Source organism: Brassica napus, chromosome C5 (assembly GCF_020379485.1).
Source record: "Brassica napus cultivar Da-Ae chromosome C5, Da-Ae, whole genome shotgun sequence".
In the NCBI taxonomy this organism is placed as follows: domain Eukaryota; kingdom Viridiplantae; phylum Streptophyta; class Magnoliopsida; order Brassicales; family Brassicaceae; genus Brassica; species Brassica napus.
Window position 1 is genome coordinate 26,571,597 of NC_063448.1, and position 24,390 is coordinate 26,595,986.

Sequence of the window (24,390 nt, forward strand, 5' to 3'; positions counted from 1 at the left end):
TACTATTTGATTTTCAAAATAAAATATATTAGATTATGCATAGTCTTACTAAAATATATTTACAAATTTAAGACATGAATCAACTAAATGAAAATAACAATATTAGTTAATTTTTTAATCTATTGAACAAAACAATTATGGTTGAATTAATAAATTAGATGTTATTCAATATATCCAAATAATAACCAAACAAAACTTATTATATATTCTAAAACATAGATCTAAATAACATGACATTATTTAAAATAAATTATGCACATTCATTACAATATAAATTAGAAACTAATTTAAAATAAAATAAGATATTAAAAATTATTATAATATATTTACTTTGTAAATATTTATATCCTTGCATGAATATGAAAATATCATCTAGTTTTAATTATAATAAAATCTGTTAAGAAAAGTATAATAAATCTTACCAAAATTTAAATATTTTTTATAAAATAATGAGTTAATTTAAAAAAAAAAATATATAGTCAAAAGTCATATAATATTCTAAACTCAAAAATAGTTGTGTAATTTTCCAAATTTCTCTTAACCAAATATATAATTTTGAAATAAATGTTTCAAACTCAAAATGATAATATTCCAAGTTTTGAAAGATAAAATCATAAATGTTGAATTATAATTTTTTAATGCAACACGAAAATATTATGTTGTAAAAATCAAAAGTATAGAATATTTTGAAACGTCAATTTAATAACACAAGATCAGAAAATTTAAAGCTAGGACATCGAAAATATTTTATATCAATAAAATATAATAAAATAATATGATAGATGATGTTATGTATAAAATTTACTAAAATAATAAGACTATAATATCAAAATAGAAAAACGTATTTACTTATAAAATCTAGAAAATATTAAAATGATAGATGTTAAAGTATATTTCTTTAAACACAATATGGAAATATAAATTATCTTAAACAAATATCTTTTCTATAGTATAACAAAATAAATTTAAAAATATATTGTATGCAAAGTGTTGAATTAAAAAAAAAACATATTTTGAAGGAGATTCTCTTTTTGATTATTTCAGATTATGAATTTGTTGTACTAAATTCAAAATATATTAGCAAGTAATAACAATTAATAACAAAGTCAAATGTGTTAAAAATACTATATATTAATAATGTCATATAAAAAAACTTAAACAATAAGATTATAACGTTACATAATATATAACACTAAAATTTAAATCATATATTTAAAATATTTATGATAGTATCAAAGGTTTATATTTATAAAATCAAAATAATTATACGGACGTACGGGTCAAACTCTAGTAGATTTAAAAGAGAATTAAGAATCATAATTTCAATAACGATAAATTGTGTTTAGATTTAAACTATATCAGAATACATGATTGCATAATTTAATATTAATTTAAATACAAAGAAGTTTAAAATCCTTCAAAGTTAAATAATCCTAGATTTAAAAGAATGAATTTAAATATTTATTAAATGAAACCAAATATTAAATAATTTTTATAAATAATATATTTAATAATAATATATTTTAAAACAGAATCTAGAATAATTCGAATAATGATGAATTGTGTTTAAGTTTAAATTTTATAAAATACATAATTGAATAACATTCTCTTATTGACATTATCTAAGAATATTAAAACGGATAACATTTTCATACCAATGGTAAAAATCCATCACTGACAACAACTGAAACATCATGGTCTAACTAGATCTAAATCACGTTTTCTACGTAATGAATTCCCTTTTCTCGAATCAATATACCAATATTTCTATATATATATAATTTTATTTTATTTTTTCCTTGTTAGGTTCTAAGAACTTTCTATATGGGTATTCAAAATTGATTTTATATATATTTATAGTCCAATGTTGTTAAAACCGATAACTAGCTCGAGGATGAGTTGAACTAATCACTATTATAGACTACTCGGAACTGATGATGATTGAACTATCTATACTATTAAAACGGCATTACTAAAAATTTATTTACAAAATTCATAGTTGGACAATTACATTTATTTAACTTTTTATTATTTTATCTACAACTAAGTTAAATCATTATTAAATATATACTCTAACCATAAATATTATTTAATTATTTTAAAATTAAATATCTAAAAAAATGTTCTTTTTAGTCATCAATTTAAACAGACTCATACTGACTTTGTAAACCAAATCGGTAACTCCGCATCCATGTGAATGACGAAAGATAATTATTTCCTGACACTGTGTGCTAAATTATCCGCCTTTAAATTTTGCGTTCTTGGTACATGAATGATGTTTGAGCTCATGAAACTTTCTTTTAGGGTCATGAATGTTCTTATATCTTTTCTAAGATTACATTTTAATAATATCTTTTGATATATTTTAACTTAAAATATAAATATATTTATTTTAATAATAAAATTCGTAATTAATATTAACTATTATTATAAATGAATATTTTTTTCATCATTAAGTCGTATTTTAAAGACTAAGAAATAACATTTCTACAGTATTTATATATTCATAGTTCATATTCATAATAAAAATTACTACACCAATTAATAAATATAAACTAACTTAATCCATTTATTATTTATTTATAAATTATAAAATTAAAATAATTACATATACAGAATACATACATTCATAAATTTACATCTTTAAATATTAAAATAACCTATTAAATTAATATATATAAAATAGTAAATAACTATTTTAATATAAATATTTGAATTTGAATATTAAAATATAATTTATTATATTTGAATTTTATATACTTAAAATACTAAATTTAGTTGAATTAATATTATTTAATTATCTGGTAGATTAAACTATAGGTCATGTTTTACGATTAAAGGTTTTTGCGAATTATTTCATAAATATGTAAATATTTATAAAGTATAAGATGGATTAAATGGCATATATTTAATTTGTATTGTAATAATATATTTTGACCAATATAATAAGTTAAAAATAAACTCATATTATAATTTGAATGTTTTAAAATATAAGAAACATTATTATGAGATAAGTTATATAAATAATTTTTATCTATTCTTATAAAAATATATTTATATAAATTTCAGTTTAATTATATATACTTTAAAAGCAAATGTTTTTATAAAAATATGTATATATAAATATTTGAATTTTTAGTAAATAATTCTTTAAATAAAATTTACTTCCGCGTTTTGAAACGCGGGCAAAAATCTAGTTATAATTATGTGCCTTCTTATAATTGATCTTGAAAAGCTATAAATATATAAGTAATTTTTAATAAATTGTTCTCAAATATTAGAATGGATGAAGTAATATAAAGTCTTTAGATTTAATACTATTTGGTTACTGAAAGAATTATAAGCTCTTATATTGTTTGATAAAAATCCACTAACATAATACTAATCAATGAACTATGATTATTAATGTTGTCGGTATAATCTTATCTATCATATATAAAATACATATATTAGAACTATATGTAAACAATTCTTTTGATAATTGTCACACGATAATTAGTAATGAATATTCACTAGTGGCAACCACATATGTATTAACATCAATTTTTCACAATGAAGAAATCCAATCTAGGTCAAATTTTCGACACCTTAATTAATATGATTACGCATCATCTAACGTCACAAATTTTATACGTCACCAAAATTACAAAGAAGAAGAATGGGAACATAAGATAATTTTTTGTTGCACAAGAAAAAGATAAATTTTATTTAAATATTTCATGACAACCCAATTCAAATAGGTGTTTACATCAAAAACATGCTGTTTTAACCCAAGACATTCTTAAATTAAAAAAAGAAATTGTTCTGCCGGATTCAAAAACTTCAAGTAGCGCATTAGAAAACCAATAGGTTTAAGTATATATATATGTCGCCTTTTGTTAATCTGGCCTTAACCAGACTATTATCTTCATCACGTTTTGTTCTTTAATTATTTATTTGCCTGTTTTAAAAATCAGTGAAGACTATTTTTCGCCTGCTTACCACGTTATAAACCACATTCTCGTTGAATCTTTATTACTACTTCCCCACGAATTACATGTCTTAATCATGAGTCATGACCATGTTTATTTATTACAAGAAGTAAGAACTAAGTACTTTGCCGTCTCTTAAAATCTTAAAATCATTTGATTCTGAGATTTGTTTTACACATATGTCATCTAGTCTTTTCTAGTTCGGTCATCAAAGCTAATAATTCAGTTTCTCAAAAAAAAAATTCTTCTTCTTCTTCTTTTAGAGTAAGTTTATTTTTATTAAGAGAGAAATAAATCTAAAATAAAAGTATATATGTTCGTAAATGTACTACTGTAAAACAGCAAATATAGTAATTTACACAACAGAGATTACATGGTCAAAATTAAACAACATTTAATAATATTCTCCAATTTTGTTTGTCAGAAATTATTTAAAATATCAATTATTCGTCGGCTAATGTTTTTTGTCAACAATAACATCATCGACTAATGTATATTACCTTCTCTCGTCACATTGTGCTTGCGCAATATCTTTCGTCACATTAGTGTTGCTTACATAATATCTTTGCACACCTAATTTTTGAAAAGAAAGCCTTTTAAGAAGGGCAATTGTCCAAAAGAACACCTTTCAAGTTTATGTCACAAAAATGACACCAGGAAATGAAAGTCACAAAAATGACATTCATTAAAAGGCAAAATGTTACTACTACCCTTGTCTTATAAGAATAAAAAAAAAACAAACAATTCATTTCTTCACTCGTGACTCTTCGAACCGTGTCGTCTCCGGCTCGGGAATCTTTAAACCCTCACCGGCACTGTCGTCTCCGGCTCGCGAATCATCGTCTCCGGCTCGGGAATCATCGTCTCCGGCTCGAGAATCATCTTCTCCGGCTCGCTAATCATCTTCTCCGGCTCGCTAATCATCTTCTCCGGCTATCTAATCATCAGCGTCACACTCTCTACTCTCAAAATCGGACACAAATCACTATGTAACTTTTTAAAATTAGGGTTTTTGAATTAAAATTTGTGAAGCTTGCGTTTTGATTTTGATTTGTTTGTTACTCTTTCTTATTAACCAGCGAAGTAAATGAAAGACTTTTGAATTGTGGGAACACAAAGTTGTTGGAGCATAATTCATCTCTTTGAGGTATGTTGCAGATTCAACCTTCTGTGTGTTTGTACAAATTTATAAAATAAAAGTTTGTTGTCTCTTGCTGCATCTATTGAATGTTTTTAGAAGATTTCCAGAAAGCATTTGTTGCTGCATCTATTGAATGTTGACACATATGGTAACACATTTTGAAACTTTTTTGCTTTGAGTCTTGTTTTGATTAGGAATGTTGATATTTTTGATAGGGTCTTGAATTTGCTTATGAGTCTTTTGTTGCTTGTGAAACTGTCTAGTGTTTATAATAATTTCAGGAAGCATTTGTTTTTGATAGGGTCTTGAATTTGCTTATGAGTCTTTTGTTGCTTGTGAAACTGTCTAGTGTTTATAATAATTTCAGGAAGCATTTGTTGTGTTATTTCAGGAAAGCCTTCCAGAAAAGTTTGAAATTTTTTTTTCCATGTTTACGCAGGATAGAAACAAGATGGGATTCAGTACCTCTAAAACTAGCACTGCCAGAGCTGAAGTATCCTATTGGTTCACAGCCAAAGCAAAAGTCAGCAATCAACCAATATTCCGGCTCAGAGTATATCTCCATTGTTGACAGCATCCTAAAATCAGATGAGATGATAAGAGTCCGAGGATCATTTCTGGGACCTATAATGAAGCTCAGTGAGAGAGGATTGAAGTTATCAGCAAAGATGGTCTACGCCATTCTCACTAGAAGCATCGTTTCTGTCAAGGAGAATGAAGCCTGGTTCCATTTCGGTGCGCAGCCAATGAGGTTCTCTATAAGAGAATTTCATATGATGACAGGCTTGAAATGTAGTGGTGCATTAGAAGGACCACGAAGGGAAACCGATAGATTTAATTGGGAATTGCTAAAGGGGCGTAGTCATAAGTTAAGTGACGTGGTGGAACAGCTCAGAAACACAAGAGAAGATGCTTCTGAGGAGAGAGTATGCCTCGCAATGCTCATCCTGGTAGAGAGCATATTATTGCGGAAGAGCAAAGGAGGGAGTTTTCCTTTGGAATATGCGAAAAATGCACAGGATATGACATATCCATGGGGGAAAGAGGCTTACATTGTGCTCCTGAAGTCAATTCAAAACGCTGTCGCGAATCATTTGGAGAATAAATCCAAATTTGAGTTGCAAGGTTATCCTCTAGTATTCCTTCTTTGGATACTAGAGTCGATTCCTTTGCTAAGGAATAAGTTCAGTAAGTGTGTACCAACAGTTGAGGTTCCTGGGCCGACTTACTTGTGTGAAAAATACACTGAGGTAGAGAATCCATCACTTGATAGGGTTTTACAGGTTGAAGCTGATACAAAGGTAAGCTTTTCCAAGTATATGTTTCTCAGTTTATTTGGCTTCTTCTTTTTAATATGTTTCTCATTGGTCTTTTTTAAAATACTCTCAGCTGAAGGTCCATTGCATACTACCTTCTATTCCTCATGATCCAGAAGATGATATCTCCATTGAAGACAAATATAGTGACGAGCTGGAAACACTGAAAGATGTAACAAAGAAAGGGTACAAGCTTACAGCCGATGACTGGGAAAATAGGTGTGTAGACACATTTGAAACATTGGATGCTCTTATTCAAATGATGGCAAATAAGGAGACTGGCCAAGCTTCTACTCCGATTGATGAGGATTCAGTAAATGAAAAAGTGAACAGGATCATTGAGGTAATGGAGGAGAATCTGAAGAGCATGAAGGATCGAATGTCATTACTGGAAGAAGAAAACATGCATCTTAGAGCCCGTGTGTCAGAGTTGGAAGGAAACAACAATGTTTTTCCCACTAACGTGACACAACAGGTAAATTCTCAAAACATCTTCTTTTACATTTGCATTTTCAAGTATTTTTTGGAAGATCTTGTACATATTCTTGAATGCCTTCCTAATATTTGACAAACAGCGATCCAGTGGGACACCTTTATCTCCAATGTCTCACACGCAACCATCGAGTGAGACGCCTTTATCTCCAATGTCTCAACAGCCTAATTTGACACATGAGGTATGTAACAAATAAATATTGTTGAGTTTTGAAGTAATATTTGGAAGCTTTTGTACTTCTTGAATGCATTCCTGATTTTTGCAGGAGACAATGATTGAATCAGCTGCATCTCCAAAGTCTCAACAAAATGAGGTATATGCTCAAAAAATTTTAAGAAAATATTTGGAAATTCTTGTACAAAATCCTGAATGCCTTCCTGATTTTTGCAGGATTACACGCAACCATCGAGTGAGACGCCTTTATCTCCAATGTCTCAACAGCCTAATTTGACACATGAGGTATGTAACCAATAAATATTGTTGAGTTTTGAAGTAATATTTGGAAACTTTTGTACATATTCTTGAATGCATTCTTGATTTTTGCAGGAGACAATGAATGAATCAGATGATGACACTCCTGCCCTTGATACTCAAGTATTCTCTCCTAATCTGACAAAAGAGGTATATGCTCAATGATATTGTTTTCACAGTTGGAGTTTACAAATTAGTTTTGGGTGATTTTTTTTACATATAAAGGCTTTTCTGATTTTTGACAGAAAGAAACAAGTGAGTCACCTGCTGAGAGGCCATCCAATTCTAATCAAGATGGAAAACCAGATGATGAGGTAATATTTATTCTAGAAATTATAGTTGAATGTATTCATGATGGTCTTTCCTGATATTTTTTTGCAGATTGTGAGAGAGAAATTAACAAAGGAGTCACCTGCTGCTCAGAGTCAAGTTTCGCAGAAAGAAACAATGGAAATGAATGAGACACCTTCTTCTCCAATAGCTCCAAAGAGTATTGAAACTCCCGTTTATACTCCAAGTCAGACTCAGCATGGTCAAAAAAAAATCTTGGATTTTTAAGTTAATGTTTGGAAGCTTTAGAACGTACTCTGGATTGCCTTCGTGATAATTTTTACAGATTGAGAGAGAGCCATCGGATGACACGCCTGCCCTTGATAGTCAAGTTTTCACTCCTAATCTGACAAAAGAGGTATATGCTCAATGACAGTTGGAGTTTACAATTAGTTTTGGGTGATTTACATATATAGACCTTTCTAATTTTTGGCAGAGGGAAACACAAACCTCTACTGATGAGACGCCACCCAAAACTAATCAAGAAGAAGGAAAAACAAATGATGAGGTAATATTTACTCTAGAAATTATAATTGAATGTATTCATGATGACCTTTCCTGATATTTTTTGCAGATTGTGATTGAGTCACCTGCTGCTCAGACTCAAGTTTTGCAAAAAGAAACACTGGAAATGAATGAGACACCTTCTTCTCCAATATCTCCAAAGAGTATTGAGGCTCAAGTTTTTACTCCAATTCAGAAACAGCAGGTAAATGCTCAAAAAATCTTGGAGATTTCAAGTAATGTTTGGAAGCTTTTGTACGTGTTTTTGATCCCCTTCCTGACTTTTTTTGTTTTTTTGCAGACGGTAACAGAGGGAACGTATGAGGCTACACAGCCATTGACTGAGATCATTTCAGCAAACAATAAAAAGGTAAGCATAGAAATGTCTTTCATAAGTACAACTTGAATTTTAAATTGTAGAAACTTCTTCATAACTACCTCTTTTATTTTATTGTTATTACAGGAGGATACACATGCTGTGCATCACACACCTTCCTCTCCATTGTCTTCACTAATTGCACTAGTTATTGAAGAAAATAAGAATGCTTTGGTAAGAAGAAATATTTAAAATGTTTATGTAATATTTTTCTATTCAACTAACTCTTACCATTTACTTTTGTCTTATAGAGTGAGACAGAAACTGCGACCCAATATTTTTCTCTAAGTGAGGGAGAGGAGACACAATCAAGCAGAAAGAATCAAGCAGAAGAAAATCTCAAGGATACTACAAAACATACAACTGAGCTAGTTTCCACAGATGTTTCGAAGACACAGCCTCTTACACAGCCTCTTACACAGCCTCTTACTCAGCAAACACAGCACCTTCAGACAAGTGAGGGAGAGCAATCCGATGAGACACCATCAGAGCAGAATCAAGCAGAAGAAAATCTCAAGGATACTACAGAACCTACTACTGAGCTAGTTTCCACAGAGCCTACTACTGAACCTACTACTGAGCATGTTTCGAAGATACCGCCTATTACTCAGAAAACAGAGCATCTTCAGACAAGTGCTATAGATTTTTCAGAAACAAACGAGGTATGCATCGAGTATATTTGATCTTTAATTATTATTCTAACAATTTGAAACCGCTGATGTTACTGAATCTTCATTTTTCATAGGTTGAAGTAAGCAGGCTTCTAGCTCACTTTCAAATAGGCGCAGAGGTTGAGATTTTGTCTACTGATGACGAAATATGGTATCCAGGAAAGGTTGTTGATCTTAAACTGTGTGAAGGACTAGAGGAGCTGACAGTTGAGTACACGACACTCTTCGCAGACCAACATAGACTTCAGAAACTTCAGGATACTATCACGGCTGACAAAATACGTCCTGCAACACCAACTAGTGACCAAAAATCCTTTGAGATGATGGATAAGGTAGAAGTCTTTTACAACAATGGCTGGAGCAGCGGACAAATTAGCATGGTACTTGGTGATAACACATACTCGGTGTGTCTCTATACTTCTATGGAAACTATTCTATTCAAACATTCAGATTTGCGAATTCATAGAGAATGGAAAGATGGAGTCTGGAAGATGGCAGATAAGGTAAATCATAACTTGAATTATACTTCACGTGAATTGTTTGATATACATACATTTTAGTTTCAGGAATGGTTTCCAGAAATTCCGATTGCAACAAATTTGATAATATTTTGCTTGGTGTCTATTGTTTGATTAAAGGTGAAGCCTGATAAGAAAAGGAAAGCTGCTGCCTCATCACAAAATTCAGGAATGGATAATGTTTTCCTAAGAAGGAGCGAGAGGGTGCCTAAACGATCTAGAGACACAAAAACTCCATTCAAGTCTGACAGAAATCCGGCTTTAACTGTAATACCTGAGATTATACCTGCAGTTGATCCGTTTTCAACTCCTGCGGAACATAAGCTTTCAAGGCTTCAAAATTGGATGACATTAAAGCCCGGCATGCATGAAACGTAAGCATGTTTCTGTCCTTGTCTATATATTCTTATATTTATGTATAAAAGGTTTAGTAATTCCTTTGAATCTTTAATCGACTGCAGGTCCCTATCAATCAATGATAATAAGATAAGGAAATCTTTCTTTCAAAGCATGGAAAATGCAAAAAAGGACCTTAAGAAAGAGGTAATTTCTTTACATATGTTCTTGCCTTGAGCTTTTTTTAAAAAAAAAATTCAGGAAGGATTTGTTTAGTTTCAGGAATTAGATAGTAACAAAATAGATAATGTTTGCATTTTTTTTTGCAGCACATTGATGGAGCCTTTGCAATGCTAAATTGCAGAAGAAATGAGAATGCTGCTTGGTTCCACAACTACAAGATTCCAAAGGCGTGCTTCCTACCTATGGAGTTCTTGCATTGCTTGCTCTCTCATGATTTGGCTTACAAGAAAGAAAAGGTCAAAGGTAAAAAGATTTTCAACGATTTATTTAAAGATATTGTAAGAGGGAAGGTATATCCAGAGAAGACATGGGGAGAAGATGTTGATGTTGTGTATGGGATTACTCTTGGAAAAAAAAGCAATGTCTGGATTGGGATGGAAATTCATTTGAAGAAGAAAAGAATCACAGTATATGATTGTTTTCAAAAGGAAAGCAACAACATTGATATTCCTCAAGTGAAAAAGTTGGCAGGTATGTATAAACAATTTGTATTTGATGTATTCAACTGTTTCTTGGTTTGAAATATTCAACTGATTCTATCTTGATATTGATTTTTAAATATGACAGTGTTGATTTCTGATCTGCTGGTGGAATCTTCTGGTGATGAGGTAGATAAAGTGAAGATGATTCCATTTGAGGTTGAGCAGGCACAAGGTTTACCCAAGACAAAACATCCTTTCAACTGTGGGATATTTCTTGTCAAGATTCTGGAGTGCCAGTCATTGAAGATAGGAGACATGACAAAGATTAATGATGACAATGCATTGGAGCTAAGGAGAACCTTGTCTTGTGAGATCTTCAACCAATTTGTGGATGAGAGCTTTGGGAAATGAGAATGATGCATCAAAACATTTTTTGTTTTAGTTAAGACTCGGTTTTAGTTATGACTGTTTATTTTGTTATGTTGTTGGCGTCTGGTTACATAAGAAAGATTGGAAGGATATCAAGTATTTTTTTGGGTATCATATATCTTGGAAGGTTAAATAATGTTTCTGGATGGGTTTCCAGAAAAAATTGTAAGCTTAAAATTGTGATGTTTACAGACAAAAAAAAATTGTTGGATAAGAAAGAGGATATCAAGTATTGGGTATCATATATCTTGGAAGGTTAAATAATGTTTCTGGATGGGTTTCCAGAAAAAATTGTAAGCTTAAAATTGTGATGTTTACAGACAAAAAAAAAAAAAAAATTTAGATCCAAAAAGGATCGAACCCAGAGGGAGAGAGTTTGCGTATTTGGATAGTGTGGGATTTTAGCCACTAGGCAAAGAAGAATCATCTGTTAATGGATTACATTTAATTGTATTTAACTCCAAACTGTAACACAAAAAAAAATTAAAATTGATTTTGAATCCACCACTTATCGAACCCGGGGATAGAGAGACTTTTGTGTTATGAAATGCCTCGGTTTAACCGCTGGTCTGAAGTGAATCATCTGTTAAAGAATATTACATAAGCATACTTAAACCAATTAATATAGGATAGGTTTCCAAAACCAATACATTTCGATTGGAAAAAGACAAAACTCTTGCCGTCTCAACACTCTCGCCGTTTCAAACTTCTCGAATCTCACTCGTCTCCGCCTCTCGAATCTCTCTCTCATCTCCATATCTCTCGATCTCCGACGAAAACCCATCTCCAGAACTCTCTCTCTCTCTCGATCTTTTACGCGAGCTCTCTCTATTCTCCGAGAAAAACCATTTCTAGAGCTCTATCTCTTTAAGGTATGTTGCAGATTCAACCTTATGTGTGTTTTCTTTCTGAGAGATTGGTCTCCTGGTTTTTGCTTGTGTATAGACTTGCTCGTTTTAACCTAATATGATTGGTAGAATTCTAGTTCATGTGAAAGCATGTGTATAGACTTCAGGAAGGATTTGTATTGTTTCAGGAAACCCTTCCTGCAGATTCAACCTTATGTGTGTTTTCTTTCTGAGAGATTGGTCTCCTGGTTTTTGCTTGTGTATTGACTTGCTCGTTTTAACCTAATATGATTGGTAGAATTCTAGTTCATGTGAAAGCATGTGTATAGACTTCAGGAAGGATTTGTATTGTTTCAGGAAACCCTTCCTGCAGATTCAACCTTATGTGTTTTTTTTTTCTGAGAGATTGGTCTCCTGGTTTTTGCTTGTGTATTGACTTGCTCGTTTTAACCTAATATGATTGGTAGAATTCTAGTTCATGTGAAAGCATGTGTATAGACTTCAGGAAGGATTTGTATTGTTTCAGGAAACCCTTCCTGAAACAAGATGGGAGATCCATTACCTTTAAGACTAGCACTGCCTGAGCTGAGATATCCGATTGGATCAGAGCCAGAGAAGACGATATCGATAAACCAACACTCGATAGTTGCTTATATCAAAACTGTTAAGGAAATTCTAGGAAATGATGAGTTCAACAGAATAAGAGGGACGTTTTTGGGACCGGTGATCAAGCTTGGAGAGAGGTCTTTGAAATTATCAGCTAAGATAGTGCACGCAGTTCTCACCAAAAGCATCAAGACAGTGAAGAGACACGAATCCTGGTTCCATTTTGGTGCTCAGCCAATGAGGTTCTCTATAAGAGAATTCCACATGGTGACTGGTTTGAAATGTAGTGGTGAAGCAAGAGAACCACGAGAGGAAACCGAGAGATTTAAGTGGGACTTCCTAAAAGGGCGTACTCATACAGTAAAGGACGTGGAGAAGCAGCTCAGAAACACAAGAGAAGATGCTTCTGATGAGAGATTCTGCCTTGCAATGCTCCTCCTGATTGAGAGCATACTACTACAGAAGAGCCTTCTCGACGGTGGCACAACTTTTACTTTGGATTATGTGAAAATAGCGCAGGATATGGATGTCTTGATGACATACCCATGGGGGAGAACAGCTTATAATTTGCTGTTAAAATCACTTCAGAGAGCTGTCGACAAAAGCCTCGACAAAAACAATTATGATTTGCAAGGATTCCCTATGGCATTTCTTATATGGATACTTGAGTCAGTACCTTTGCTACAGTATGCATTCAGTCAAGTGGTTCCTATTCTGAGCGTTCAACCGTCTACCCCAATATTTTTGTGTGAGAAGTACCTTCAAATAGCTTCTCCACAGCTGATAGATGTTCTCCTAATTGAAATCAAAGATCATGTAAGTTTTTACATTATTTTTTTCTTGTTTCTGTTTTGCCTTATGATTCTCCATTTAAAAGCTAATTATTTTTATGGTTTCAGCTTAAGGTCATATGCATCCTACCTCCTATTCCTAATGATCCAGAAGCTGATGTTTGCATGGAAGACGAAGCTAATAAAGATCTGGATGACATGGCCGATTTATCCAAGAGAGGTTATAAGTTTAAAATTAGAGATTGGCGAAACATGTCAGTAGACCTATACGGTGCTAATGAACAAATAAGAAGAGCATCTTTACTGTTTGGGAATGGAGGGATGAGTCAAGCTTCTTCTTCGTATCAGGAGGAGTCTTTGGAATCAAAGATCAACAGAATCAGCGAGATGGTGGGAGATAATTTAAGGATCATGAACGATCGTTTGTGTTTGATTGAAAAAGACAGGAAACAGATTAAAGAACGTGTGACAAAACTAGAGAAACTACAAAGAGTTACTTCATATGAAACTCCAAACAATGAGGTAACTTTTTTTCGGAAATTAAAATTAATGTTTATCTAGTTCTTGATTCAGTTTTTTTTTTGAGTTGTCAAGTAATTTTGGAAGATGTTATACATATTTAGGATTGCCTTCCTAATTTTTGTTCTACTTGCACAGACTGACACAACTCCATTTCATGAGACGGCTTCCAGACAAGGTGAAGCCAATACAGATCAAGCAGATGAACAACTTAACAATGAGGCAAGTATAATTTTGAAAACTGTTGGTATTTATAAAATTATGAATTTGGTTGTACTTCAATTAATTTTTGGAAGTTCTTGTACGTGTTCATAATCCCATTCCTGACTTCAGGATACACGAGAGCCTATGAATGAGATCACGAAAGAGACACCTGGTTCTCCAATAGCTCAACAGAATATTGAGACTCCAGTCCTTACTCCAATTCAGACGCAACAGGTACATTCTTTAAAAAAATGGACTTTTCAAGTAATTTTTGGAAGCCCTTGTACGTGTTCATGAAACCATTCCTGAATTCAGGAGACTCACGAGCTTATGAATGAGAACATTTCACCAAACATTCAGGAGACTCACGAGCAAAATAAGGTATTACTTTTATTTTAAAACCTTTAATAAATATAAAGCAACTATCAAAATGACTGGATATCCTTGAATCTAAACCATCACAGGATGTAGAAAGCAGAGTTCAAAATACCTTTGAGATCGGAGCAAATGTGGAGATTTCATCACAAGATGACAATACTTGTCATAAATGGTATCCAGGAAATGTGTTGGCAACATATTTGGTTGATGGGGTTGAGATGGTGAAAGTTGAGTACTCCGCACCGTCTCTGGACGAAAAGAAGAGGAAAAGGAGTGTTGAGACACGTGTATCAATTGACAGAATACGTCCTCAACCACCACCTGAGAGACCTGGAGCGAAGAAAAGTTATGAGCTAATGGATGACGTAGAGGTGTTCGACAATGGTGCCTGGTGCGCTGGAAAAGTTAAAGTCATTTTGTTTGATGGCACGTGTTTTGTCTCTTTGAACAATTCTACTGAACAAATTTACTTCAACCATTCTGAGATGCGAAAACCAAGAAAATGGGTAGATGGTGTTTGGAAGATGACAGAAAAGGTAAAACAAATGCCTTGGATAACTTGAATTGAAAAATAATGTCATTTGTTTAATATCTCGGTATTGTTTTTCAGATAGAAGAAGAGCAGACGCAGAGTGTGAATCCAAGTGAAGGAGATGGTGATAAAAAGGTATGAAATATTTATACATCATACTAGGAATTAAGATATAAATGTATCTGAATTTTTGTCATTCAAAAAGGGGAAGGCGAAGGCTGTCGCTTGTAAGAAGAAGAAGAAAGCAAATGCTCAGCCAGTAGATTTGCTTCCTTTTCTACAGCGAGAAGAGAAGAGGCCAATACGACCTAGAAACCCTCCTATGCCTGTAACACCTGAGGTAATCCTTCCAATTGATCCATTTGTGACACCTGAATTTCCTCGGTTTTCAAGGCTTGCACACTGGATGGATCTACGGGGCATATATCGTGTGTAAGCAACTTTTTGTCCTTGCATAAATATTCCTAATTTATTTTGTAAAAGTTTCGATTGATACTAGTTAATTTTATCAACTACAGACCGTTTTATATCAATGGAAGAGAAATTGAAAAAGAGTTCTTTCAAAAAATGGACGATGCAGAAAAGAATCTCAACAAAGAGGTAATCAACACTCTGTTCTGTCTTCTATTTATTTAATGTTAATAATTAATGTGGTTCTGGATGATGCAATGTGATTAGGAAAAGGATATGATTGAGTTTTGTATTTACAAACTCTGTTTCGATTCTTATTGAGTGGTAATAATGCTTTGTGGATATTTGATTGTGTCATATGTTTAGGAAGAGGTTGAGTTGAGCTATGTTAGATGTCCATGTTATAGCAGTTCTATATGAAGTTTCTAACTATATTGTTACATTGGCAGCACATAAATGTTGCATTTGAAATGCTAAATTGTAAGAGGGTTGAGCAAGGTGCTTGGTTCCGCAACAACAATCTTCCAGCAGCATGCTTTGTACCAGTCAGATTCTTAGAAGTGGTTGGGTACGCTTATGAATCTGTCAGGAAGCCACATAAGAAAAAACAAACGTTATTGGAGGGCTGTGTAGGCGAACTTGTGAAAGGTTTAATACATCCAAAGAAGGTATGGCTGGAAGATGTTGATGTTATATATGGTGTCATTGAAGATAAGTTGAGCTATCACTATATTGGGGTGGAGATACAATTGATTGATAACACAATCACACTCTTCCATTGTGGTCTTCCAAAAGCAAATATCAAACGTGCTCTTAATCAAATCCAAGAACTGGCAGGTAAAAACTCTTTGTGATTTATTAATTTTATCATTCAGTGTAGAAAAATCAGTTTTATTTATATTGTTACATTGATTATGGATAGGATTGTGAAAGTATGCGTATCCTGAAAAAAGAATTTTAGCTAATTTAGAAAATAAAAGTTTGTCTCTTGCTGCTTGTGCTTGTGATGCATTTTTACATATTCATTTTGTTGTCTGTTGGTGATTAATTTATTGTATAATTTTGGGTATTTATGACAGTGTTGATTAGTGCCATAAAGATGGAACTTCTTGGTGAAGAGGTTAATTTCGAAGATATCAGTCCATTTCAAGTTAAGTTTGCAGAAGGGCTTCCAAAGACAAAATTTCCATACAACTGTGGTATTTTTGTTGTGAAGATGCTGGAATGCAGGTCACTGGGATTGAAGAGCATGGCTAATATAAATGATGAAACTGCGATGGACTTACGAAGCAAGCTATGTTGTGAGATCTTCGACCAGTTTATGGATAAAGATTTCCAGGAAGGTCAAAGGAAGTGAAAATGTCATATTTGTTCTGTTTTTTACTCTGTTTTTCTACTTTGACGTTAATTATCCCTAACGTTTAAGTTTAAGTTTGTAATGAATTATCCCTAACGTTTTTTTCATTTAGATTGTTATTGAAAATTTTTTAGGATGTCTTGATGAATTGTCAAATGCTTATGGTACTTTTAGGATGGGTTTCCAGAAAAAGAGTGAGAAAGCAAAATGCACCATAGCCTAGCAAATTCCTTTAAAGTTTACAAAAAAAATGAAAAAGAATGTGATCCGATGTCAATTGAACTCGTTAACTTTTGAATATTTAATTAAAAACAGAAAAAAATGTGAGTATACACAACGGGTATCGAACACGGCTTATTGTGTGATAAGGGTACGCTAAGAGTAGAAGGGCTTGCCACTAGGCTATGGTGGATATTCGATAACAGTGTAAATGTGAATTTATTTAATCACCGACGATAGATTTATATAATCTGGATATCATTTTAGGTATTCAGGATAGCTTTCCAAAAACAAATTCCTTTAATGTTTACAAAAAAAATGAAAAAGAATGTGATCCGATTTGGATTGAACTCGTGAACTCTCGAAAGATGAATAAAAGTGTGCTAGGCTTAGGTGAATCATCTGATATATGTGTCCACATAAATGAATTTAACCGCATTTTATGTCAAATTCAGGATGGCTTTCCAGAAACGAATATGAAACCGAGATTAGCCAGATATAAGACCACTAATCCTCTACATTTTAATCAGTGTTTTTGTTTTGTTTTGACTGAAACACAACACAAAAGAAGATGATAACATGAGATTACTCATAATGTGGTTTCTTAAAATAAATCATAATGTGGTTTCTTAAAACAAATCATAATGTGGTTTCTTAAAACAAATCATAATGTGGTTTCTTAAAACATAAGCTTTAAAACATAAAAAAAGAGAAGATCATAACATGAGATTACTCATCCAACAGCCACTTTTCCTCAAGCTTACACCAATCAGGAACTTTGACCTTCACATCAGCAAGCATTCCATCCGCTTCCATGAGTTCTTCTTTGAGTTTTTCCAACTCAGCAGTGAAGTCAAATTTTCCTTTAGCCTTAATAATCTCTTCAAGCAACTCGATTTGGGAAGCAATGGAATTTGCTTTGCTGGCTGCCTGATGCCATTCAATTTCAGATAGCCTGTGTTCGTTGGACAAACGAAGAAGAGCCCTGTAACGTTCCACAGTTTCCGCCTTTCCTTTGTTGAAACCATCGGAAGCATCAGATCCGTAAACCTCCTTTATGGGACGCTTCATCATCTTCTTTGATCCTTCCATTGAAACTTGATGAATGAGAAAAGAATAAACACAGAAGAAATGAAAGTCAGTAAAAGAGAGATCTGATATCTTCCCTTGTATATATAGAACGAAAAGTAACCCTTCGATTACTATAAAATGGTTTAGAAAGCAACCTTTCGATTATTGAACGGTTACTGAGATAAATGATGTCTGTTTTAGAAAGGAACCGTTAAAAAAAATCTGATTCCAAGGGGAATCGAACCCAGGTCGAGACAAGTGTATAAGTTTCGAAAGATACGTGGTTTAGCCGCTAGGCCGAGGAGAATCATCTGGTAGATTTTTCCACATAAACATATTTAACCGTACAAATTGTGATTAGCAAAATTTGGAGAAAAAAAAATAAAAATATACACATCTCCCAGGATTCGAACCTGAAATGTCTGGGAGGAAAGGCGGAATAAGGTATACCACTAGACCAAGTGTGTTTCAATCGTTAGGTGAAGTAAGTAACAGAATATATTTCTTTTATCTGTATTCAACTATAATTTTACAAAAAAAATCTGATTCCAAGGGGTATCGAAACTAGGTCGGGACAAGTGTTTCAGATTTGGAAAGATAGGTGGTGTAGCCGCTAGGCTGAGGTGAATCATCTGATATAAGTGTCCACATAGATGAATTTAACCGCAAACGTTATATTATAAACTTTGGAAAGAAACTCTGAGTTTCAGGATGGGATTCCAGAATAGTTGAATAATACTGTGTTTCTTTCTAGCAAAGAAATTTGAACTAAAATTGAAATGAGATCAAAAGATAAGATTGTATAGTACAAAAAATAAGGAAATTTCCAATTGTGATTTGGAGTTTTGGAGAGTAATGCATTAAAACCTAGGTTGTATATTACAAAAATCAAATTTTCCATCAGCTTTGATAATATCTTCAAGCAACTCGATGTCGTTTGGAAGAGACTCTTCGATTCCTGAGATATATGCTTGAACAAAAAAAAAAAATCAACCATTACTCGTAAGAGAGTCGAACCCGGGTCGAACAAATGTTTCGGTATCATAGGTTTGGTGGTTTAGCCACTAGGCTGAGGAGAATCATCTGTTAGTTGCTTCCAAATAATTGAATTTAGCCATATAATTTATAGTATAATACATTGGAAAGATCTTTGATAGTTCAGGATGGGCTTCCAGAGTATGCATGAATAATATACATGAATATTAGTGTGCTTCTTTCTTAAACTAGAAAAAAATAAAATGAGATCAAAACTAAGGATTAATATCTACATATTTGGAAAATTTGATAATGTGATTTGCAAATTTTGGAGGAAAAAAAATATATATACACATCTACTAGGATTCGAACCTGGAGATGACTAGGAGGAAAGAGGGAATTAAGGTGTAGTAGCCACTAGGCCAAGTTGATTTCAGTCATTACATGTTGTAAGTAAAGTAATATATTTCTTTTATTTTTATTCAACTTAAATTTTTTTAAAATAATATGGGCATCGAACCCGGGTCGAGTCAAGCATTACAATTTCGACAGATAAGTGTTTTAGCCGCTAGACCGAAGAGAATCATCTGTTACACTTTTCCACATAAATATTCTTAACAGAAAATGTTGTATTATAAACCTTGGAAAGGAACTCGGGATTTCTGGATGGGATTCCAGAATAGTTGAATATTACTGTGTTTTTTTCTAGCAAAGAAGTTTAAACTAAGAATTGAAATGAGATCAAAAGATAATGTTGTATATTACAAAATTTGGAAGAAATCATACTTATTCGGGATAGGGTTCCAAAAGAAAAAATGTATATGGTCTGGTGCATATCATGTAACCATCAAATAGCCAACATCCAAATAATAATCAATAAAAATGTAGAACTTCATCCTATAGGCCTCTCGCATGTGCTCTTGTTGTGCCCTCCTGTGCCACATCTGCTGCACTTGTGGGACTGAGATTTAGATCCAGGAACCCCAAACTCGCCAACGGATCTCTTTCTCTTTGTAGGAGGGCGTCCACTTTTCTTTTTGGTAGCTGGAGGTGGGCAAGACAGTTCATCAATATTCTCTGGATAGGTGGACGTTGACAACTCTCCACCAGGATGTATGCTTTCAGCATAAGCTTTAGCCCACGTTTCTGTCAAGTGAGAAGCATCAACAAAAAGGTTTTCATCTCTCTTGATATGCTTAGCAGCAGCGATGGCATGGATGCAGGGGATCTTGTCAATGTCGAAAACATTACATGTGCAATGCCGCTTCTCCAAGTCAACAACAAACTTCATTGTTTCATTCTTCACCTCAAACTCGCTTCGATCAACTTGATACACATTCAACAACATTGCGGCCCCTAACCTAGATACCAATTTCTGCACAACTTTTGGAGTAACCAGGTGCTTATGTTTCGCAGCCGCTTCGCGTCGCTCAAAAAACCAAGTGGTCATCGTCAATCTGATAGTTTCAAGGAGAGAGATAATGGGCAACTCACGAGGCATCCTCAACATAGAATTGAGAGACTCTGCAATGTTGGTAGTCATGATATTATACCTGTTCGCAGGCGCATAGCTTCGTGCCCACTTCCTAAAATCAGAATCTTCCAGATACTTAGCCAATTCAGGACATTTATCCTTTATGTCCTTGAAGATTAACCAGAACTCGTGACACGTATAGGCATCAGCAGCGCTTTCCACCAGAGGTAGCAACCCAGTCTTCGCATATGTAGGAGTGATGTTGCGGAGCAGATGGATCCTGCAAATTCCATGGTGAGATAAGGGATATACATCCTCCAACGCTGAAGAAATGGAGTTAGCCCTGTCTGATACAAAAACAAGATCCGAAGCGTCCGGGATCTTCTGGCTCAAACCTCTAAAGAACCATTTCCAAGAGGCGCCATTTTCTGCGTCAACCACTGCAAAGGCGAGAGGATATAGATGATAATTCCCATCTTGAGCACAAGCTGCCAATAAAGTCCCATTGAATTTTCCCTTCAGAAATGTACCATCTACTGCAATAACTCTCCTCATCAATGAGAATCCCCTTATCGAAGGACCAAAAGCCACAAATGCATACTTGAACTTTCCTGCAGCATCCACATGTTGATAAGTCAAGGAACCAGGGTTTGTTTCTGTGATTTTATACAACCACCTAGACAAATTGTAATAGCTGTCTTCAGGAGTCCCTCTAACCAAAATCTGAGCTTCTTCTCTCACTCTCCAAGCTTGTTTGTAATTGATGTGAACACCATGCAGCATCCTGACCTGTTCAATGATCTGTTTCGGTTTGAGACCTTCCTTTTTTTCTCCATAATTGCTGCAAATCAAAGAACCCAACAACTTTGCAGATGCTTGTCTGTGGTTGGCTTTCCTGTGTGTTGTATCGCATGTATGCTCATGAACATACTTTTTAACAACGAAAAAATCTGAAAGAGGTAGCTTGATAGCACGCATCCTCCACGTGCAATTTTCATCAACACAACTCAAAAGCACTCTTGACTTGTTAGAAGAGACAGTCTTGTACTCAAACTTCCACTCTAAAGCCCATTTCTTCATCCTCAACATCAACTCTCTCTTTGTCTTAAAATAGCTATTCACCTTAATATCGCCAGCTCCTCTCGTGGTTGGTGAAAGTCCAATATGGACAGGGCTAAAATCCGGAAGAGCATTCAGAGGAACTGTAGAAACACCTTCATATAGAAGACTCTGCAAAAGTCGAGTAGTTCTGTAAGGCATAATACTTGATTATGAAGCATATCATGCAAACACAAACAGAAAAAGGGAATTAGGGACAATGTACCTGTTTTTCTCTCTGCACAGTAGAAAGAATCATTGGATTGGCATTCAATGGAACAGGAGAAGCAAATGTATCAGAAGCTTGAGTGTTACAGCTAGCTGGATCAGTACTAACCTGCAAAAGTCCAATATGGACAGGACTAAAATCCGGAAGAGCATTCAGAGGAACTGTAGAAACACCTTCATATAGAAGACTCTGCAAAAGTCAAGTAGTTCTGTAAGGCATAATACTTGATTATGAAGCATATCATGCAAACACAAACAGAAAAAGGGAATTAGGGACAATGTACCTGTTTTTCTCTCTGCACAGTAGAAAGAATCATTGGATTGGCATTCAATGGAACAGGAGAAGCAAATGTATCAGAAGCTTGAGTGTTACAGCTAGCTGGATCAGTACTAACCTGCAAAAGTCGAGTAGTTCTGTAAGGCATAATACTTGATTATGAAGCATATCATGCAAACACAAACAGAAAAAGGGAATTAGGGACAATGTACCTGTTTTTCTCTCTGCACAGTAGAAAGAATCACTGGATTGGCATTCAATGGAACAGTAGAAGCAAATGTATCAGAAGCTTGAGTGTTACAGCTAGCTGGATCAGTACTAACCTGCAAAAGTCGAGTAGTTCTGTAAGGCATAATACTTGATTAGGAAGCATATCCTGAAAAGTCTAAGGAAAAAAAAAATCATACAAACCTTAACACACAAACGACAGGTTCCATCAAATGCTCTAGTCTTGGAAATGAAAGTTCTGAGCTGACGAGTATTACCTATCGTGAGTGGGGGGAAACTTTCAATAATACATTTCATATCCAATGAAATACCATAACTCAAACTGATTTCTTCCTCTTTAACACTAAAATCTTCAGAGACAATCTTCATCAAATCTTCATACAATAGATCTTTTTCTATGGAAATGATTGATGCATTCCTCTTCAAATCAACAAGAAACTCCCACTGGAGATATTCTTTTGAGATCCATTGTCCACAGATGCACAAAACTTCCATTGTTCTACAAAATCAACTTCAATTCATCAACAAATGAATAATATATTACAAAAACTAGATAATGTATAACAAAATGAAATGATTCAAACCTTAATCAAATCAGACACACGAGAGAGAGAATGAGATGAATAGACGTAGAAACGACAGATCAATTGAGAAACGACGACGACGACGATAAATAAACGGAGAGACGACGACGACGGATCAACGGAGAGGCGAAGACGACGACGGAGAGACGACGACGATGACGACGACGGAGAGACGATGACGATGATGACGACGGAGAGACGACGACGATGACGACGAGGGAGAGACGACGACGACGAAAGACAGCGATGAGGAGAAGAAGAAGCGATGAAACGAGGACGGCGACAATTGATTTCAAATTTTTCTTTTTAATTACTTAAAGAAGAGGGCATAAGGGTAAATTACCCCTTTAGTGAAACCTATTTTTGTGATTTCTGATCATGAGTGCTAGTTTGGGGAGGAAAACTTTGTTTGGTGTTCTTTGTGTCATTTTCTCTTTTAAGAATTTAATTTAATTTTTATGAAAATAAATATTTAAGAAACTACTAAGAAAAAACAAAGACAGTAAAAAGAGTAAAATATTCAAATTAGGATCCTTAAAAAAAATTACAAAAATTAGGAATAACTTGGCACGTCACCTTATTTTCGTGCTACTCATTTTTCCAACAGGCCCTCAGCGCCTGAGCCGAGCCGTATTTGCCAGAGTTAAGCCGAACCAAAAGTTTGGCCAACTCGGGTTGGAGATGATAACCGATTGCTAGCTCGGTTCGGTAGTGGTAAACAGATCGGTTTGAATTAAACCACTAAACCCTAATTTAAACCTCCCTTTCTCTCTCACTAATGGTTTATGTGTACAATAGACGCTAACTTTTATTGTCTTCGTCGAGTATAGAGCAGTTTCGATGATATACAAGCAAAGATATAGAGGAGAAGCTGAAGAGTGAGCTTCGTCAGCTTGAAGTCGAGCACGCGGTCTTCGAGAGAATGGTTTACAAGAATAAGAACCAGCATAGGAGATGCTCCTATTTTCACTACCTACTCAAGGTATCTACTTCGTTTGTCTTTTTTTTTTTTTTTTGTTGTAAAGAAGGATTTATATACTTTTCTTTCAACTGTTTTGGATTTTTATTGCTCAGGTGAGGAGAGATTTGAGGCTTTTGAGAACAGCAAACATGGAGGAGATTCTGAGACCATGCTTTCATGTTATACTTATCTCTGGGAAAGGAACTAAACAGAAACTTCATGTTCTGGAGAGGTATGCTTATCTTCCATATGTTTATTACTGATTTATGATGAGAGAATTGAGACTGGAGCATAGCTGCCATTTTTGGGGTTTATGCAGCTTGAAGTTGAATAAATCTGATAGTGGCAAACCAAATATCTTTGACCTGCTTCGTGGAGCTCTTCATCTACTCTCACAGGTACTCTTAT

The 24,390-nt window shown here is 34.0% G+C and overlaps 3 protein-coding genes across 4 annotated transcripts; 2 read left to right on the forward strand and 1 right to left on the reverse strand.

Moving 5' to 3' along the window:
* The first annotated feature begins 3,433 nt into the window (after window positions 1-3,433).
* LOC125587747 lies at window positions 3,434-7,669 on the forward strand. Of its 2 annotated transcripts, none has more exons than XM_048758809.1 (6): window positions 3,434-6,362; window positions 6,502-6,903; window positions 7,004-7,102; window positions 7,187-7,234; window positions 7,312-7,380; window positions 7,468-7,669. In XM_048758809.1, the coding sequence occupies exons 1-6, from the start codon at window positions 5,430-5,432 to the stop codon at window positions 7,555-7,557; spliced, it is 1,641 nt and encodes a 546-aa protein (XP_048614766.1). In that variant the 5' UTR covers window positions 3,434-5,429; the 3' UTR covers window positions 7,558-7,669. The 2 variants fall into 2 exon arrangements, with proteins under 2 accessions (XP_048614766.1, XP_048614765.1); XM_048758808.1 differs by having other exon boundaries at window positions 3,438-6,413.
* A 25-nt stretch (window positions 7,670-7,694) lies between these two features.
* LOC106384503 lies at window positions 7,695-11,320 on the forward strand. Its single transcript, XM_048758807.1, has 10 exons — window positions 7,695-7,706; window positions 8,297-8,431; window positions 8,528-8,596; window positions 8,690-8,776; window positions 8,854-9,264; window positions 9,348-9,776; window positions 9,912-10,165; window positions 10,253-10,334; window positions 10,457-10,841; window positions 10,938-11,320. The coding sequence occupies exons 2-10, from the start codon at window positions 8,354-8,356 to the stop codon at window positions 11,201-11,203; spliced, it is 2,061 nt and encodes a 686-aa protein (XP_048614764.1). The 5' UTR covers window positions 7,695-7,706; window positions 8,297-8,353; the 3' UTR covers window positions 11,204-11,320.
* Window positions 11,321-20,024: 8,704 nt separating this feature from the next.
* Window positions 20,025-21,866, reverse strand: LOC125587175. Its single transcript, XM_048757355.1, has one exon. It carries the CDS (start codon window positions 21,864-21,866, stop codon window positions 20,025-20,027), a length of 1,842 nt encoding a protein of 613 aa, XP_048613312.1.
* Window positions 21,867-24,390: the final 2,524 nt, after the last annotated feature.

Excerpts from the sequence above, each read along its gene's own strand:
- LOC125587747 (XM_048758808.1), top strand. The coding sequence starts at position 5,430 with ATGAGTCTTTTGTTGCTTGTGAAACTGTCTAGTGTTTATAATAATTTC. Across the intron at positions 6,414-6,501 it reads AGGTTGAAGCTGATACAAAG|CTGAAGGTCCATTGCATACT; the intron begins GTAAGCTTTTCC and ends AAATACTCTCAG. Across the intron at positions 7,103-7,186 it reads AGCCTAATTTGACACATGAG|GAGACAATGATTGAATCAGC; the intron begins GTATGTAACAAA and ends TGATTTTTGCAG.
- LOC106384503 (XM_048758807.1), top strand. The coding sequence starts at position 8,354 with ATGAATGAGACACCTTCTTCTCCAATATCTCCAAAGAGTATTGAGGCT. Across the intron at positions 8,432-8,527 it reads CTCCAATTCAGAAACAGCAG|ACGGTAACAGAGGGAACGTA; the intron begins GTAAATGCTCAA and ends GTTTTTTTGCAG. Across the intron at positions 8,777-8,853 it reads AAGAAAATAAGAATGCTTTG|AGTGAGACAGAAACTGCGAC; the intron begins GTAAGAAGAAAT and ends TTTGTCTTATAG.
- LOC125587175 (XM_048757355.1), bottom strand. The coding sequence starts at position 21,866 with ATGCCTTACAGAACTACTCGACTTTTGCAGAGTCTTCTATATGAAGGT.